This window comes from Poecilia reticulata, linkage group LG22 (assembly GCF_000633615.1).
Source record: "Poecilia reticulata strain Guanapo linkage group LG22, Guppy_female_1.0+MT, whole genome shotgun sequence".
Classification (NCBI taxonomy): domain Eukaryota; kingdom Metazoa; phylum Chordata; class Actinopteri; order Cyprinodontiformes; family Poeciliidae; genus Poecilia; species Poecilia reticulata.
The window spans coordinates 22,004,381-22,022,846 of record NC_024352.1 but is presented as its reverse complement, the minus strand read 5'-3'; the positions used below and the strand labels follow the sequence as shown (position 1 = coordinate 22,022,846).

Sequence of the window (18,466 nt, the reverse complement as noted above, 5' to 3'; positions counted from 1 at the left end):
TTTTAATATTTAAAATGTCTTCCAGTTCTAATGTGATTTATTTGTTAGAAATAAAAGTTTATTGATCTCTAGGCCAGCTAAGCAGGATTGGTGGAATCAACTGACTCTCTCTCTCTGTGGTTACCTAGCAACTCTCTCACTCTTTCGTTACCTAGCAACTCTCTCTCTCTCTGTCTTTGGTTACCTAGCAACAACCTGTTGAGTAACTGGCAAAGGAGCAGTTTAAAGTTCTACCTCATAACTGCATAAGAATTTTTAAAAAACTATGGAAATTATGGATAAAACAGCAAAGCTCACACCAAAAATTTTGAAGTATTTCAGATATTTAAAACAAAAAAAAAACTAATCAATAACTATCAATATTGATTGATATGAAATGCTTATATCGTGATGCGTTTTCCAGCCATATTGTCTGGCTCTACCATTACTGTTATTTTGTGTAAAAATGGTCTCAAACAAACATCATGATTGTTTATTTCCTGCCAATAATTTCATGTTCTCTTAGTTTTTCCTGTAATTACGCAAACATGTCAGTAAACATGTTTTAAGACATGCTTTCTCAGACTGGAAGTGATATTTATGTTTTGCAGCATCACAATCCTGGCTTGAATCTTGATAGGAGAATCACTGGATGGAGCTGGAGATTAGGGTGATGGCAACGAGGAATCCAAGCTAAAAGAGTTTCCACTGGTTCCAAAAACCAGTGGAAACATGCAAAAACGCTGCTGCTGCTGCTCAGTGGTGTAACGACGGGCTGACTGCTGAACCACCAAGGTTTTTAAAACCTAAATAAACTGATGCTCCTTTAAAATTGTTCAGTTATTTTCTTATTTCACTGCATCAACAAATACAAACTGCTTGGTTGAGCTAAAGTTTGTCTCAGTAATGGAGTTATTGTTGCTGTTGTTTCTTCTTCTTCTCTTTCCAGCAGAAAGTGCAGCTCAAGCAGAGTTTCATGTTTTTAAGTCTTCACTAAATTCATACTAAAAACACAGAAATTTACCAAATATTTTGGTCACATTTCTAGTGCAAATATCTTGATACACTTGAAATAAAATAAAACTAACATGCAAGTAACTTTTAAGCAAGACATAAGTCAATGACTCTTTAATATATATAAAAAAGTGCTAATGCTGCCACATTATTTCAATTATAACATGAAAAATGCCTTGTTAGAAGTGAAATAATCAGCATTTTTTTATCAATATTAAGGAATTATTTACTTAAAACAAGCTCCTATAGTTTGCTAAAAAGTTACTTGTAAGTTAGTTTTGTCTTATTTTAAGTGTAGTAATATATTTCCAGCAGAAACTAGACAAAAACACTTGATAGATTTTACAGTGTGATCCTGTTTTTGGTGGAAGTTGAAATGGAGTTCTTCCTTTCCACTGTCCCCACATGCATGCTCAAACAAAATTAACTTGTTAAGCTTATTTTAAGTAAATAATTGCTTAATATTTATAAAAACAATGAGTTCTACTTGCAGATTATTTCACATGTGGAAAAAGTGTCTTGTAACAAGTGGAAGTAGTACTTTTCCATCAATACAAATGAATTATTTTTTTAAAACTACCGTTTATGTCTTGCTGAAAAGTTATTTGTAAGTTAGTTGTGTCCTATTTCAAGTGTTGCAAGATATTTGAATTAGAAATTAGACCCAAAAAAACGATTTTGTGCTTTTACAGTGAACCGCAAACTCAACACTTTTCTGAACTTTCTTTCATGGATCATTCCTGAATTAAACTGTTATACAACCAGACTGGACTGCATCACCGACTCCACTCTAATTGACTGATATTTCTGTATAATAAAGATGAATTGAACCCATTATACTCCTCGCTAAATGACATTTATTGCGAACTTAATCGCAGTTTATGACCTCACGGGTGCCAGATGCTTGCACTCACCCATCCCTCGAAGGTCTCTCCCGTGTTGGATGTTTTGATCATGTCCTCGAACTGGATGGTGCAGTTGGCCACAAAGTCATCATATCCGAGCGGGGTGTCGTGGAAGACCGCCAGCTCGATCTGCTTGCCGTCGTTGACATTGAGGGAGAACTCCTCGTTGTACGTGGGCATGTTGGTCTTCTGCTTGGTGTGTGTCTGCCCCACCTTGTAGTCGTCCACCTTCACCACTATGTAGGGGTCCAGCGTCTGGGGGGCCTTGTTGAAGATGACGGTGTGGCGCGTTGAGACGGTGGTCGGTTTGAGGTCCAGCGCCTCGCCGATCCGCAGCTTCAGGTATCCGTTAAACTTCATTTTGAAACCGCTCGAAAGTTTTTTTTAAAAAAGCATTTAAAAACAAAATTTTTTATTTTTTTTTTATAGGGGCGTCAAAGAAGGAAAAAAAGAAACCCACTTCATGGTGAAAGCCGGTGACTGTTGCAGGCTGACTGTCAACCTCTCAGTAAATAGGAAGCTGCAGCGCTGACGGGACCTGCGAGTTCCGCATAATTTCTGACAGACACGCAAACGCGCACAAGACAAAACGCACTGGGTTTACTCTGTCACATGGTCAGGCTTGTAGTTTTTACTCACTCAGAGGCGGGTGGGACTACAACGACCATGATGCACCACTGTTCTGCTGGCCCGAAAGGTGGGGAAATTCACCTGCGGTTTGGTGTTCGGGGAAAACCTGACCTCTGCTGGACATCAGCTGGAACTACACGGTAATTTCTTACATTTTTAATTTTAATTAGATTTTTAAATATTACGGACTTTTGTCTAGAAATAAAGCCACATTTTTCTATTACTTTTTAAAATGTTCTTGCTTTTTAACTTTGTTCTTTTTTTCTTGCCCTTACTTTTTTCTTAATTTTTTTTAGCTTATTTTCTTAAATGGTAACTTTTTTTCTTACTTCAAAAAATTTTTTTTCTGTATAGGTGTACAACAAATGATTTGCTGATTTGTTTTATTTTCAAATTATGTGGGCTACATTTTGTCTTGAAATAAATATATATATTTTCTCTCTTATTTACTTTTTTCTCATCTTTCTTCTTTTTTATCTTTTTATCTATTATTTTTTGTTTGACTTTTTTTGACTTTATTATTTATTTATTAATTCTGAACACGCTGTACAACAAAGAAGCTACTGAGTAGAAATTGTAATTTTTTTTAATAAACAAAATTTTAATTTATAATAGTAGAGAAAAAAGTAGGAAAAAGTCGACATAATGTTCAAATTGATGGTTAAATACAGAGTAAAAGCTGATTTTCTGTTTTGTTTTGTTTTTTATTAGAAAAACCCAGTCAGGTTAGTCTTAAGTGTTGTTTTAACCATATTGTGTTCTGTGATAGATGGAAATTTAGTTTTTAACTCTGTTTATGGAAATGTTTCTTTCTGATCTCATTAAAATATAAATTTTCTTTTAAATATTTTTCCTTTCCCTCTTTCTGTCTCCATAATGTCAAAAAGCATGCAACATGAAAGGAGCATCAGAATTGTTTTTATTGCAACTTTTACAGGAAATGTCTTATTTGTTGACACTCGTTCCTTTAATTGATTCTTTATGTTGTGCAGAAACACCACAATACCTAACGTTTGTTCATTTCTGAAGAAATGCGTTTTATTTTATTTTATTGAGACATTTTCCTTTGATGAAAAAGCACCGTAACCTGCTGACAATATAACGTTTTTGTCCAGTAGGTGGCAGTAAAGGTCCATTAAATGCTGCTTTAGAAGAATTTAGACATTTATTGTATGCAGAAAAACAATTTAAAAAACTAAATGTTTCTAATCTATTCGAAACAAGATAATTAATGCAAAAATAATGACATTTTGTTTATGTTTTACGATAAGAAGATAATAGGTATAATCATCTCTAAATGATAACCTGATTGAATTATTAATGAGTGTTGAAAAAGGAATCCATCTAAGATGAATAACGTCTGACAGACAGATAAATGTTGAAGAAGCTGTGATGATTTGAATAAATCTAAGTTTATTTATTATATGATATGTTTGTATTTCAGATTCAGGTAGATAAATCTTAAAAAAAGAAAACTTTATTCCTACATTTTCCATACTTCTTTTTTCTTCAAACTCCACTCCCTCCTCCCTGAAGGCGCCGTGCCTCCTCCATCCATAAACGCCACGATCAAAGTCTCCACTTTATTGGTGTTAGACTTGACCTTTCACCCCTCCCTGCCAAATGCCAGCACCTCCCCTCCCTCTGCTCCAGCTGTTGTGAATAAAGCGCGGGGCTCCCACTTTGTGCACATCCCTTGGATCCAGACTGCCTTGTAAACAACCTCTCAGACGTGACCTTACAGAGGGGCGAAGGTCGCCGTGACAAAGATGGCACATCGCCGCTCGCTTGTGAATAAACTCACCACAATCAAGCAGGTCAGATTATTATAAAAGACTCTTCAAGTTTACGCTACGGTAGAACCAAACATGTTTTTGTTTACAGTGTTTGCGTGTTTTATCCGGTCTCCAAAGGAAAGGTCGTAAACGTTTCCGTCTCTGATTGAAAATGTCCAGCAGAGGGCAGAAAGAGACCGCCTCATTCATCCACTTTCTCCTCACCTTTCACCCTTTCCCTCCTGTTGTTTACGGCACATTCACAATAAAACTACCTGGGAAAAAAACGACATGTTTTACATCCTCTCTGTCATGTTGTTTTTCTTCTGTCAGAAGCTTTAGTGGCTTCTTGGCCTTTTTCACCCTGTCCTGATACACAGCCGACTCTTTTCAGACTCAAAGTGTGAACAGAAATGCGTTCACGTTTCTCTCGACCAGCTTTAGAAACGGAAAGTTTTGCTTATTCTCATTTACAAAACAACTGAAACTCCATAAGATTGGATGGAGAACGTCTCTGAGCATCAGTTTTCTAACAATTGATTATTCTGACGATTAATCTTCTACAGACTTTTTTAATTGAACATTTAAGACTTTTTAAAATCAATCAATAATAGAAATACAATAAGTTAATAATTTTATCTCTTTTTAAAATGAGAAATAAATATTTTATTGCCAAAAATGCAGTAAGATAGCATTCATTTAGTGAATCCGAACCAGAAGAAGCTAAAACTATGAGACTTGAGTTCTGGGCAAAACATATTTACTGACAAAGTTTTTAATTTTGTTTTTATTTTAAACTTAAAACAAAATTATTATTTTTTTCACAGTTTTGGCTAAATTATTGCTCTGACTGTGTCTTTTTTGAGTCTGTATTCTCCAGTTAGCGATTAATCAATTACTAACTTAGTTGACGTTATTCAATCAATTAATCTAATCCAGACATTTTACTCAAGAGTAACGATACTTCATAGTAAAGTTACTCTAGTAAAAGCAATAACTAATTACTTTTACTATAACTTTTTTAAAGTAGTTTTAGGAGTATTTCTACTACGCTTACATGTTTCTTATTGAAAGAAACTGATTTGGAAAAAATACAGTTATTTTTTGTTGTATGAATTATTGCCATTTTTGTCCTTAAAATGCCAAAATTTCCACTTAACTTAATATTTTGGTCCATCTGATGATGTAATTTTTAAATATTAAATGCTTGATAACTTGATCAGTTACTCAGTACTTGAGTAGACTTTTTACCAAATACTTTTTCACTCTTCCTTGAGTAATTTCTTGGCTACTTTTTACTTTTACTTGAGTAAAAATATGTTGAAGTGGTGCTACTTTTACTTCAATAAATCTTTTGGCGACTATCCACCTGTCAGTAAAAGTAAAACATGCAGCGTTGTAAAAATACTCCTAAAAGTAAATTTCTTCCCAAAGATTTACTCAAGTAAATGTAACTGAGTAAATGTAAAGAGCTACGACCCAACTCTGAACACACAGATGTGAAAACATAAAGATTTCATGTCACATCCACACCACTCACCACCACAAGCTGCCCACAGTTTGGCTCTCTTTATACAGCTTAATTTCAGCCACCTGCAGAGTTTCCACATTTGGTTCTGGTCCTGTTTATGTCGGTCTAACCCAGAACAGCTCGCATCTCTGGCTGCCGGCCCAGCTGCACCCTGTAGCTGCAGCTAATGAAGCATAGCATTGGTGCCAAGCCAGGGAGTGGACCACAACCCAGATACGGCGAGGCCCGTTCCCATCTCCTTTGACCCGGGTGAGAGAAATCCTGCGGGGCCAGTATACACCCCCAACCTCTGCGCCTGCACCGCCACAAACTCAATTACTCCCATCAGTCACTGGGGCTGAGCTGCAGGGCTTCCCCCACCAACCCACAGTCCAGTTACAAGACCCCAAACTCCCCTCAGGTGAGGCTGTGGAGGCCTATACCAAACACACACACACACACACACACACACGCACGCACGCACACACGCACACACGCGCGCGCGTCTGTGGAGCCCAGACGTGTGTGAAAATGGAGGGACTCCATAAATCACAGCTCAACCTGAATGTACTTTATTCACCAAAGGTGTTTAGTGCCAATTCTGGGCCGCAGAAAAACAGGAGTTAAGGTGGGAAACCATTTAAACGAAACAGATCACAACAGATTGGTAAAATGTGATATTTTCATAACATACTGGCTGATAGGCCTGATGCAATAAACAATACATCAAGTAATCACATGACAAATTAAAAAATTAGCTCAGTTTCCTTTTGAATTAGTTGTTTTTCTCTTACTGCATTACAAAAGTCTTCAGTCTGGTGCTTTGGTCTCAAATAGTCATTTTTTTGAAGGGAAGAAACAACAACAATGGCGGACGATGATGAAGATTAAGTTAATATGAGCACTTCTTCTTCTTCTTCTTCTTCTTCTTCTTCTTCTTCTTCTTCTTCTTCTTCTTCTTTATGCCAGTTGGCCAAACACGCTCTTTATGTGCGACGTTATTGCGCCCTCTACTGCGCATGCGGGACACTTTCTGGCGGTTCACACTGGAAATCCCACAAGTCGCACATATTTTGAAGAGTGAACAACCACGGCAAAAAATAAATAAAATAAAATAAAAAAATGTTATCAATTCATTCTGCAGTGTGAACGTAGCTGAGTGGATGGGTCAGAATTTCCTCCAGCTTGATGCAGAAAGAGACAAACATTTAGAGGAAAACATGGTCACCGTGGAGGATGTTCAGGGCAGAGAAGAAGAAGAAACACCAGCAGGAATACAGCGTAGTGTGGAGGAATGTGCCTGTCAAAGTGGTCAGAGCTGGTTTGGACGGAGGAGCCGCGGGTAGTGGGTGTTTGGTGGGGCAACGGGGGACTCTGACACAGCCTCATGGGGTAATTGGCTCCAGATGTGAGGCAGCGTGGCCCCTGCGCCAGAAAGGCGTCAGGGCTGCATTAAGGGCTCAGCCCAGGGCTGATGGGTTTCCACAGACACAGGCTGACCCCCACCCCCACCAACGCAAATCACAAGCATAAAACAAAAACTGTACTCCACACATCTCAGTCTCAACTGATAGAACTTTATTTACCCAAAAACTACTGTGAATGTTTTAATAAGGGTATCAGAAGAGCTGAGAAATGTTGAAGATTTACTGTAAATCCTCCCACCCTGAAAACTTTCCCAGGTTGTTTTTTCAAACAAACTCCAAACACACAAAACCTAACCAAGTATTTTTGGTCTAGTTATAGTGAAAACAACTTATTACAGTTGATATAAGAAGAAAACTAACTTATAAGTAACTGTTCAGCAAGGAGTTTGCTTTAAAAAAATCCTCAATATCGAAAACTTTCTACTTCCATTGGCAGATTATTTCACTGATAACATGAGAAAAGTCTTATTTTGAAATAATCTGCCAACTTTTATTAATACTAAGGAGTTACTGACTTAAAACAAGCTCATATCTTGCTGAAAAGTTACTTATAAGTTAGTTTTGTCTTATTCCAAGTTTAAGAATATATTCACAGGAAACCAGACAAAAATACTTGCTAAGATGTTGTGCTTTTTACAGTGTTGTCTTGGTAATGCACGTGGGGAGAGTGGAAAAGAAAACCTCCCTTTCAACTTCCACCAGAACCAGAACCAGGCTCACACTGCAAAAACACGAATGAATATTGATTAAAAAAATACCAGTTTCACTGTCATATTGTACCACTTATAACATGAGAAATATGTCCTGTTATAAGTGTTGTTATATTTTATTAATATCAAGGAAATATTGGCTTAAAACAATCTATTATATATATTGCGGAAAAGTTACTGTAATATTGTCTTATTTCAAGTGTACTACGATATTTGCACTAGAAACTTGACCAAAAATAGTTGGTAAGCTTTCATGTTTTTGCTGTGAACAAATGTGTAAGGTGGAAAATACTTTTTCACGATGCTATGGTGCATTTTGTGGTTTAGAACCATATGTTTGACACACTTTAAGACACAGAATGCAGAGAAAAAACATGAAGATATGCAATTACACAGCTTACATTTCCTCTGAAGATGAGTGAATCTGTTGTACATTTCCTTCATGCTGTATTTACTTGCAATAACTCTGAAATCTCCTAATTTATGGGCTTTTCCCAGCATTATTTCATGCAAAGCATTAGGAAATCTGAGTGGAAATAAGGTACACTGTTGAACAACAAAAGCATCTGGAGTTTCAGAAAGAGTCCTCAGAGCGAGGAATGCCGTTACTGTGACACAGCGAGCATGTTTACTGATGGAGCGTGGAAATGGATTCAAAGCAGAACAGCAGCGTGGAGCGAAGGTGAACAGAGACAACAGACGGAAAAACTGAAAATGAAACGCAGAGCACTTCATCAGCGATGACACTCGCTGTGAATGTGGACGGTGTTTGTCGAGTTGTGGTCCAAACTGTGACTAACAGGGAGAACCACTCATCATGCCAGTCGCCATTAAAAAGCTGACGTGAAAAGACCCCTGAAGCACCTCCAAGGCAGGAACGCCTGGCGGAGAGGATTAAACTGAAAGCAGATGTGTGTGATTTTCTCTCTGCTGCTGCGGTTTCTGACATTCAGAGCCGAGATGCTGATGCTAGCATGTAGGCTAACTCAGAGCTGGGCTCGACGTCACTCAGACCCGAAGTAACGGCGCTCTAGAATATATATAGTAGTGAAGAAGTCAGAATTTCAACATTGTTTGCAGTAGCTCTTATAAACATAATTTTAAGCTTCACTTTTCATAAACAAACACCACTTTGAGTTTGTTCAGTTTAGAGTTGCAGGCGCTACATGTAACACTGATTGTGTCTTGTAAAATCAACATGTTTCTTACTACTGTTGACGCGAGGAGCGGCCATATTGAAACATGAAGTCCGCCTAACAAGTCGTAACTAGGGGTAGTGGGATTTGCTTCCAGTTTTCCAATTGGAAAAATCAACTAGAATGCCCTCAGAAGTCAGATTTCCAACTGGGAAACTCCGACTACCCCAGTTATGACTTTGAGGCGGACTTTGTGTTTCAACATGGCCGCTCCTGTCGCCAACAGTAGTAAGAAACATGTTGATTTTACAAGACACACATGCAAAAGTCTGTCTAATGTCAATGTAACACAAGCAAATGTAAACCGACCAAATTAAAAGCGGGTTTTATTAACAACAAATTATTAATAATAATAATTAATTGGAACTTATTGCAAAAATGATAAAACTCTTAAGAAATTTACCATGATAAAGGATGTGATAGATTCCCCTGGTCTGACGTCAAATCCATCTCAGTTCCCACTTCCCAGGTAACTGGAATGCAGCATTAAACCCAAACAGGAAGCAGTAATGCTTTTAACCCACTTTTTTTTCTTCACAAATGAAAGGCCAGCAAACTGTCTATATGCCAAAGGTCAACAATCGGACAACATGTCATAAGTGACCACTGTTCTGACTTCAATCAACAAAAAACATTTTTTAAAGCACGCAGCCAACACCTCTTAAACCAACAGAAGAAGCCAAGGCTGCCAGCAGGGTCTTAATTTCAGCCCACCATCGTTCCCCTGCCTCATTCCTTCCTTTAACCCTGGGAGACGGTGTTGTCATACTGCTGGACGCGGGCCCAGCCCTGCCTTGTGAGCCGTTTAACTAAACAAAAACACTCCCACCCTGAGCGGAGGACTCTGACCACTCCAGGCCCCCATAAAAACAGCTCTGGACCGGGTGGGTTCAACATGCAGCCTTCCAACACAAAAAGCTCTGGTTTTCAGAGCTTTGACTTCTATTTGATTCAGACTTGTTCAGGGTTTTAGACCCAAAGAAAAAATGACGAAGATGAGGAGTGCTGTCCCAGTCGGGCACTAGGTGGTAATCTTGTGCTAAAAATGATTTTATAATGTATAGTCTATGTAAAAAAAAAAAAAGGAAAATGAAGACATTTTGGTGGTTAAACTTGATGAAAAATAAGGATCAAGGTAAATAACTTCAGAACCATTTCAAGATTTTTGTTTTCCAATAAAGCTGTACAGATCAGACAGGGTCTCTGCAGGTTTCACCAACTCAAATTTAATTCAAATTCAGTTCAAATTCAAAAATACTTTATTAATACCAAAGGGAAATTTAATAATAATTTAAGACCTTTTTAAGACCATTATGAACAAAATTTAAGACCTGTATCACAACAGAAACGTACAAAAGAAAATGTTTTATGTTGTAGTAATGCCTTTTTTTTTTTTTTTTTTTTTTGCACAGAATGAATATAGCAGTTGATATTTTGGCAACAGAAGAGACCCAGTGGCAAAGACCAACATTTCCCAACCAACTGACAATACTTAAAAAAAAATCATAATTAAAGCTGGCTAAGCAAGGTTAGTTAGCAGCTAGTAAGTGGTAGCTTCAGCGCCTGAAGTCACAGAACGCAATGATGTCATCTGCCTGCGACTCAAATTTCCTTACAAAAAATGTCCCAGGAGAAAAATAAACTACTATATGAAATAAAATGTTTGTGCCATCACAAAATTTGAGATCTGCGATTAAAGTATTTAAGGGCATCTTTCTTTTATCTATCAAATTTAAGAAACTGTAAGCTCTTAATTTTAAATACCCTAACTAATTTAGTATATAGACACAAGACGTCTAAAGATGCTCAGTCAAAGGTCACATTGTAGGTGGAAAAAGATTCAGAAGCCATTTATTATGGTTCCATTTTGTTTATATTACACATGTGAAGTTTGTCAAAAATGTTTTATTTGTTCTTCAAATCCATTTAGTTTAGTGAACTAATTTTTCTCCAGACATTTATTAGCATATTAACCGTTTGCCACTACGTCACTCAGTCGTTGTCGATGGACGTCGGAAATGAAGATCGGAGTATTGACCAGAGCAACTGAAGTTGTTTTTGTCAGTTTATTCATGGCTTCTACTTGTTCGAGTCGAGCTAATTTCTCTGAGTGTAACTCATCTGGTTGGGTCTCACAGACAACGACGGTATTTACAGAAGCGTGATAGAAACCGACCCAAACCTCCTCCGTTCTGACGTGTTGATCCAATTACCACTTTGTCTGAATTCACACCACATGATTTAAATCTCTACGGTTCCCTTTACACTGGAGCAGCTTTAAAAACGTACAGAAGACGAAACAATAGCCGTTTTTTCCCCCTACACCGTTTCCATGGTTACTAATGGTTAGACACGTTCCTCCTAAAGTAACTGAGAGATCCTCCCCCTTTTTCTGTAACTGTTTCCTTATTACAAGTATTATATTTTAACATACATTTTATATTTAGGTTGAAAATGTGTGATTTTATGTTTTGTGTGTGTTTTTTAAACTGTTATGATTAATGTTGTGGAGTTTAGCTGTGTTTAATTGCACAACTGTCAACTGTTGTCATCTGTAGTTTGTTTATGGTTATTTATTGCATTTTATTTAATGAGGAGGCTGATTGAAGTGGCTCTTCTTTAAAGCAGAAAGCCGACTAGTAGTCTGAGTGTTTGAGAGGCGACTTAAAGACGAACTAAACAGTGTAACAGCGAATGGAAACGTGCGGAGCGTGTGGCTTTCATTAGCAGAAAGCCGAACCGCAGAAGAGCGTGGCTCTCAGCATCATAACCGCTGCTGCCAATCAAACACATGTTTACACAGATGAGTCTTAGACGTACTGATGAAGACATTTTAGTGGTTAAACAAGCAAACCCGGGTTTCATTACGTAAACAATTTTCCCTTAATTTAGTGCTCAAAACAGAGCAGAAATACATCAAGTTAGGACAAGAATCATTAAGGCTTCCAGGGAAGTTTAAAAGGATAATAAAGTGCAAAATCAAAACAGTAAAATCATCCACAAAAATAAAAAAATGTAAAAGTCAATATGTAGAAAAACTTTCTCATAATTTGAAAGCTGTATAAACATTTTAGTGTCATCATAAAAAGTCCCTGAGGTGATGCTGGTCCCTTTCATGATTCAGTTTCTTTGGTTCACTTTTCCCTTTCTGGCTTGGATTCGGATCAAGAGCTCAACACCCACGACAGAATGATAACAGTGAGACTGGTGACACCCATTATCAACCCAAAAACCACCAGAAGTATGGCCTGCAGAGACAAAAACAAACACCAGGTCAGGAAAAACACCAGGAAGAAAACAGACAGGTGAAATTTTGCTGATTTACCCCGATGGAGTCGAAGGATTTGATTGGCTGGCTGCTGATTTTAAGGTAGAAGATTCCTGGAAAAACAAACAGCAGGCAGCTGGACATCGTTGAGCCTAAAAACAATAAATACAGATGATTAAAAACTGATTAAAATCAACAGCAGCAGCTTCATAAACTTAGATCAGGAATCCATTAATTATGCATAAATGATGCAACAATCGATGGCTTGAACTTTAGCTGCTTTTATAGTCTGCTGGAAATAGATTCAGCATCAAAACATAAATGCAGTTTCTATTATTACATTTCTAGTGTTACATTAAATTCTAATTGTTAAATAAATGACCTCTTATGCACACCCTTTCCTAACATTTCCTTAAATTTCATGTTTCAAGATTTCAATTCAAGCAGGAAATAACATTTTATGTAAAAGCTAAACTTTTATTGTTTTAGGTAAATTAAAATTATTTCCACTTTGCTAAGTGCCATAATAATACGAGATATTCTTCTTTTTTTTTTTTTTTTTTAGAGAATCTTTTATGACTTCAGATCTGAATATTGTCTTTAGTTAATCCGGGAAAGCCCAGATGATGATGTCATGACTTTGCAAGCTTCTAATTGGCTAAATTTCAAAATTTGAGTTAAACATGTTTGTGTGACATCATTGGAAAATCTAAATAAATCAACCAAGATATCAGGAAGAGAAATGAGGACCTCCACATGTCTGGGAATCTCAAGCTATTCAAACACTGCAAAAACACAAAATCTTACCAAGTATTTTTGTCTAATTGTTAGTGAAGATATTTTATTACATTATAAATAAGACAAAACTAACTTATAAGTAACTTTTCAGCAAGATAGAGGAGTTTGTTTTAAGTCAATATTAATATCAATTGATATTGATTTTTTAAATCAATATCAATGTTCCTATGTCATAAGTTTATCATAATACTGGGTACAGCTTAAAAGGTGTCATCAATTTTGCCTGCAAGACAAAAAAATAGACTAAAATGAACTAAATTCTGACATACCAACGACTCCAAACACATTCCTGATATCAGGCACGACGATGGCCAGCATCAGCACCACACCCAGGATGATCAGCGTGGAGACGATGTGGGTCAGCCAGGAGAAGCGGCGTCCTCCGAACAGCATCACGATCACAGCCTTACGGGCCTAATTCATGAAAATTAAACGTGTTAGCTGGTGAAGTGATTCATTTGACATGTAATCTGATGTGGCGTGCTCACAGGGAAGTGTATGAGCGGCACCGTCAGCAGCACAGAGAGAAGGATGGCCACCCGGACCGTGATCACCATTCTGTCGTGCGGCCGGTACACGCCGTAGCCGAGCAGCAGCTCAGATTGTACATGACCTGAAGGAGAAGAAGAAGAAGAAGAATAAAGGAGCAGAAACAGAGCAGGACTTTAAACTGATGAGGTCTGCAAATAATGGTTATTTTAGTTATCGATTAATCGATTATTCTGACAATTAATCGGATAAAAAAGCTGGCATTTTTTTTATGTATACATTAAAAATGCAAATAAACAATTACATTTCTTTTATAAAATTAAATAAAATAAACATTTTATTTTGTAGAAAGCAACAACACAGCATTCCCTTAGTGTACGCTTGATAATTTGTAGCAAAGGATCCATCTGCAACATCAATACAGTGCAGGACAGACCTGTTGATTATTTTTGGATTAAGAATTGGATAGCATAAAGTGCTAATAGATTTTTTTCAGAAGTTGAACCAGGTGAAGCTAGAACTATAAGACTAGAGTAGTTCTGAGTAGAACATATATACAGAAAAATAAACTTTTTTTTAATCTTGAATGCAAATGTTTATATTTTTGTACAGTTTTGGTTTAATTACTGCTCTCATTATGATGTTCTTTCAGGAAATTGCCATTTTTTTGAGTCTGTGTATCCCAGTTAACATTTTTTTATTACAAAATTAGTTGATTATTTTCACAATCGATTAATCGTGATTCATTATCGATTAATCATATCAATTTGATTAACCGTTTCAGCCCTACTTACTATAGAAGGTGAGGTACCCAAACAGAGCAGAAATGAAGTAGAGCAGGAAGCTGAAACTGATGCTGATGTTCGCAACGTTCTGCATTCGGGTTTTGGTTGGTCTGAAAGACAGCGCAGTCGTACAGTTAGCTTAGCGGCTACACAGCAGGGTCCAGAGACGTGTTAAAGCCGGAGGCTCACCGCTCCAGTTCGCAGTAGATGGGCAGGATGGCGGTGTGGCACAGAAAGGAGAAGGCCATAGTAGGGATGGCGTAGGCACTCTGCAGCAAACAGAAAAGGAGCCAATTAGAGTTGATGAGAAGAAGGATGGAGCTGAATACAGGAAACCCATGAGAAAACCAGCTGGAAGCTGCAAAAATACCCAGTGGTTAAGTATTTCTGTCTAGTTTCCAGTGCAAATATCTTAATACACTTGAAAGAAGACAAAACTACTATAAAAGTATGTTTTCAGTAATGTGTAGGAGCTTGTTTTAAGTTAATAATTCCTTAGTCTCGGTGAGAAAATACTAGTTCCACTGGCAGATTGTTTAACTTCAAACATGGGAAGAATTTAATGAGTCTTGAATCTTAAGTGAAATTATCTGCCAGTGTAACTTTAATGAATCTTAAGGAATTATTGACTTACAAAAAGCTCCAGTTTGTTGTAAGTTGGTTTTGTCTTATTTTAAGTGAAGTAAAAATATTTGCATTAGAAACTGGAGCAAATTCTCTTTTGTTTTTGGTAAAAGAACATGATGCATTTCTCCCACTACTGCTATATTCTTGGATTTGTTTTTGTTGTGTTTACCCAGGATGTCCGGTGCTATAGTCCACTTTCTGCAGAGTTTGACTGAGCAATCACACATTCCCAGATTAACCTGACTTTCTAGGCAAATAAACTAAACAGGAGTGATGTGAAAGTAGTTTCTAAAAAGCCTCGACTCATACGGGTTCAATTAAAATATGCCACCATTTTCAGATTTTCATTTGTAAAACCATTTTTTTTCTTTTCTTCCTCCTCCCACTTATACACTTTGTATGTTAGTGTATCACACAAAATCCCACTGAAAGATGCTAAAGTTCATAATTTCAATGTAAAAAAAAAGATCAAGGAGTGTGAAAGCTATTGTAAATCTGTAACTCTGCGAGTTGCATGTTTGCTCTTGGAATGTAATATAAATATGAGGGGCAGCTGGGAGGGGCAGCTGAGAGGGGCAGCTGAGAGGGGCAGCTGAGAGGGGCAGCTGGGAGGGGCAGCTGGGAGGGGCANGGGCAGCTGGGAGGGGCAGCTGGGAGGGGCAGCTGGGAGGGGCAGCTGGGAGGGGAAGCTGGGAGGGGCGCTGCTCGCCCTCCTCATAAAAACACAACAACACGTCACAGGTGAGAGTGTGACCTGTCAGCGGAGTGGAACGAATGGCATTCAACAACTTCTCACCAACAACTCAAACAGTCTGCATATGACCAGAGGAGGGAAAAGGTTTTCACTGCAAAAACACGACATCTTATCAAGTATTTTAGTTCAGCTTCTAGCTCAAATATGCTAAGTAGGCACTTGAAATGAGGTTAAACTTACAAGTAACTTTTCAGCAAGACATAGGAGCTTTGATGAAAAAAGTTTTAGTTTTAATGACATAATCTACCAGCGGAACTAGAACATTTTCATAAATATTAAGGAATAATTGACAAAACAAGCTCCTTTTTCTTGCTGAAAAGTTACTTGTAAGTTAGTTTTGACTTACTTAAAGTGTAATATAGTAAGATATTTACACTTTATCTGATATACTTTATAGATATTTACACTACTGATGTTAATATTCTTGTACTTTCGTTAAATGGAGGCTTTAAAACATCGGTCTGTGTGGAATTAATCTACACTGCAAAAACACAAACTTTTACCAAGTATTTTTGGTCTAATTTCTCACACATATTTCTTAATATATTTGAAATAATGCAAAACTAACTCACAAGCAATATTTTAGCAAGATATAAGTCAATGATACCTTAATACTGATGAAAAACTACTGGTTCCACTGGCAGATATTTTCACTTGTAACAAGGGAAAATTGTCTCATCAGTTAAAATAATCTGCCAATGTAACAAGTACTGTTATGAAAAATCATTATTAAGGAATTATTGATTTAAAACAAGCTCATTACATGGTGAAAAGTTAATCGTATGTAATTTTTTTGTATTCTTTGAAGTGTGATAAGATAATTGCAATAAAAACTAAACCAAAATTACTTGGTAAGATTTGTATTTTTACAGTATTAATATATACTCACCTTTATGGAGAGGATGAAGAGTTTAGGTGTACATTCTGAGTCAGTTGAGTTTGATACCTGAAAGAAACAACAACAAAAAAAAATATATTTTTTTGTTTAAAACTTCTAAGTCTGAAAATAGAAATATATTCTCACTTTGCCCTCACATCTCTAGGAAAAAACAACTTTGGTAAAAGCGAGTTAGCTCGCGCTCAGTTTGGGGTTGTAGCTCGGTGTTGAATTTCTAGAAGTCAGAGTTCATTTCCAGGGTCAGGAAAGGTCACCTGGACTTCCTTCCCTTAAGGACTGGCTTTATTCAGCGTGCAGAGCTCCGAGCGGCCCGCTCTGGTCCTCATCAGCCAAATCTGACACAATCAGTAAACTCAACATCCCGGCTTTCGCTCATAATCCCGGTGGCCATGAACGACTGGGCAAAATCTACCTACCAGACACGCCTACTCACTCAAAATCAAAGCAGCAAAATAATAGTGGAAGCAACTCAACAATTACTTCCTTACAACAGAGAATTAGGGTCATGCTAAGAAAATAAAAGAACAAAGAAATTATGAGAATAAAGTCGTACAAGAAAACAGTCAAAAATAATATGAGAATATAGTCATAATATTATGACTAATCTGGTAAAAAGACTTTATTCTCAAAATATTATGACTTAATTAGAACTTGTACTTTTTAAAATCAATATCAAGGAATTATTGATTTAAAACAAGCTCCTATAATTTGCTGAAAAGCTACTTATAATTTATTTTTCTCTTATTTCAAGTGTACCAAGATAATTGCAGTAAAAACAAAACCAAAAATATTTGGTAAGATTTTGTGTTTTTGCAGTGAGATGAGTGAATATATTTCACAATAAAGTGGATGTGATCAATTAGGAGAATCAATTAAAAGTATATTTAACGTGTCTATCCTCTACATTCACATGCAGAATAGTAAAACTACTTTACTGCATTGAACTGAGCTGAACTGTGTGTTTGTTCTGAATAAACTGTTTATGTTCACCTTCGTAAAGTTTGAGAGTGTTGTCATGTTGTAAGGCAGCGGACATGGAATAGACCATTTCTTCACCACAACCTAGAAACAGGACAACAATGGAGCAAGTCAACACTGGAAAACATGCAGTCAACAGATTTTCAAGGTTTGGGTCAGAGCTCACCACAACTGTAAAATACAACATGAAGATGAAGGCAAGGCTGCTGGTCCAACCCAGGAATCCTTTGGTGGGAGGGAGAGAGAGAGAGAGAGAGAGAGAGAGAGAGAGAGAGAGAGAGAGAGAGAGAGAGAAAGAGAGAGAGAGGCAGAGAGAGAGAGAGGTTTGAGGTTTAAAATTCCCTTTATTTTACCCTCTTAATGTCAGACAACAAAAAACAATCAAATACAAACTCAATAAAAAGGAAAAACTAAAGATGCCTCATCCAACGTACACAAAACATCATTAATACCCCACTTGCATACAAAACCATCAATATTCTTTGTCAACTTCAAAAACTCAAACTCCACACGAATTTGAGCGAGAGAGAGAGAAAGAGGCAGACAGAGAGAGAGAAAGAGAGGCAGAGAGAGAGAGAAAGGCAGAGAGAGAAAGAGAGGCAGAGATAAAGAGAGACAGAGAGAGAGAGGCAGAGAGAAAGAGAGGCAGAGATAGAGAAAGAGAGAGACAGAGGGAGAGAAAGAGAGAGAGAGAGAGAGAGAGAGAGAGAGGCAGAGAGAGAG

The 18,466-nt window shown here is 37.2% G+C and overlaps 2 protein-coding genes across 3 annotated transcripts in view; both read right to left on the bottom strand.

The window, feature by feature from the left end:
- Nucleotides 1-2,334, bottom strand: part of prkcha (protein kinase C, eta, a) — a 37,887-nt gene extending 35,553 nt beyond the window's left edge. For both annotated transcript variants that reach the window (XM_008400027.2, XM_008400028.2), the window contains exon 1: nucleotides 1,908-2,334. In XM_008400027.2, coding sequence (XP_008398249.1) covers nucleotides 1,908-2,258 — 351 coding nt within the window. In that variant the 5' untranslated portion in view covers nucleotides 2,259-2,334. The remainder of the gene's footprint in view (nucleotides 1-1,907) is intronic.
- Nucleotides 2,335-10,522: 8,188 nt separating this feature from the next.
- slc38a6 (solute carrier family 38 member 6) overlaps nucleotides 10,523-18,466 on the bottom strand; it is a 23,453-nt gene continuing 15,509 nt past the window's right edge. Inside the window, exons 8-16 of the mRNA XM_008400029.2 lie at nucleotides 17,910-17,968; nucleotides 17,756-17,827; nucleotides 16,757-16,813; nucleotides 14,676-14,755; nucleotides 14,496-14,596; nucleotides 13,701-13,825; nucleotides 13,482-13,626; nucleotides 12,472-12,566; nucleotides 10,523-12,394 (exon numbers count right to left, since the gene is read on the bottom strand). Of these exons, the coding sequence (XP_008398251.1) occupies nucleotides 12,311-12,394; nucleotides 12,472-12,566; nucleotides 13,482-13,626; nucleotides 13,701-13,825; nucleotides 14,496-14,596; nucleotides 14,676-14,755; nucleotides 16,757-16,813; nucleotides 17,756-17,827; nucleotides 17,910-17,968 (818 nt within the window). The 3' untranslated portion in view covers nucleotides 10,523-12,310. The remainder of the gene's footprint in view (nucleotides 12,395-12,471; nucleotides 12,567-13,481; nucleotides 13,627-13,700; nucleotides 13,826-14,495; nucleotides 14,597-14,675; nucleotides 14,756-16,756; nucleotides 16,814-17,755; nucleotides 17,828-17,909; nucleotides 17,969-18,466) is intronic.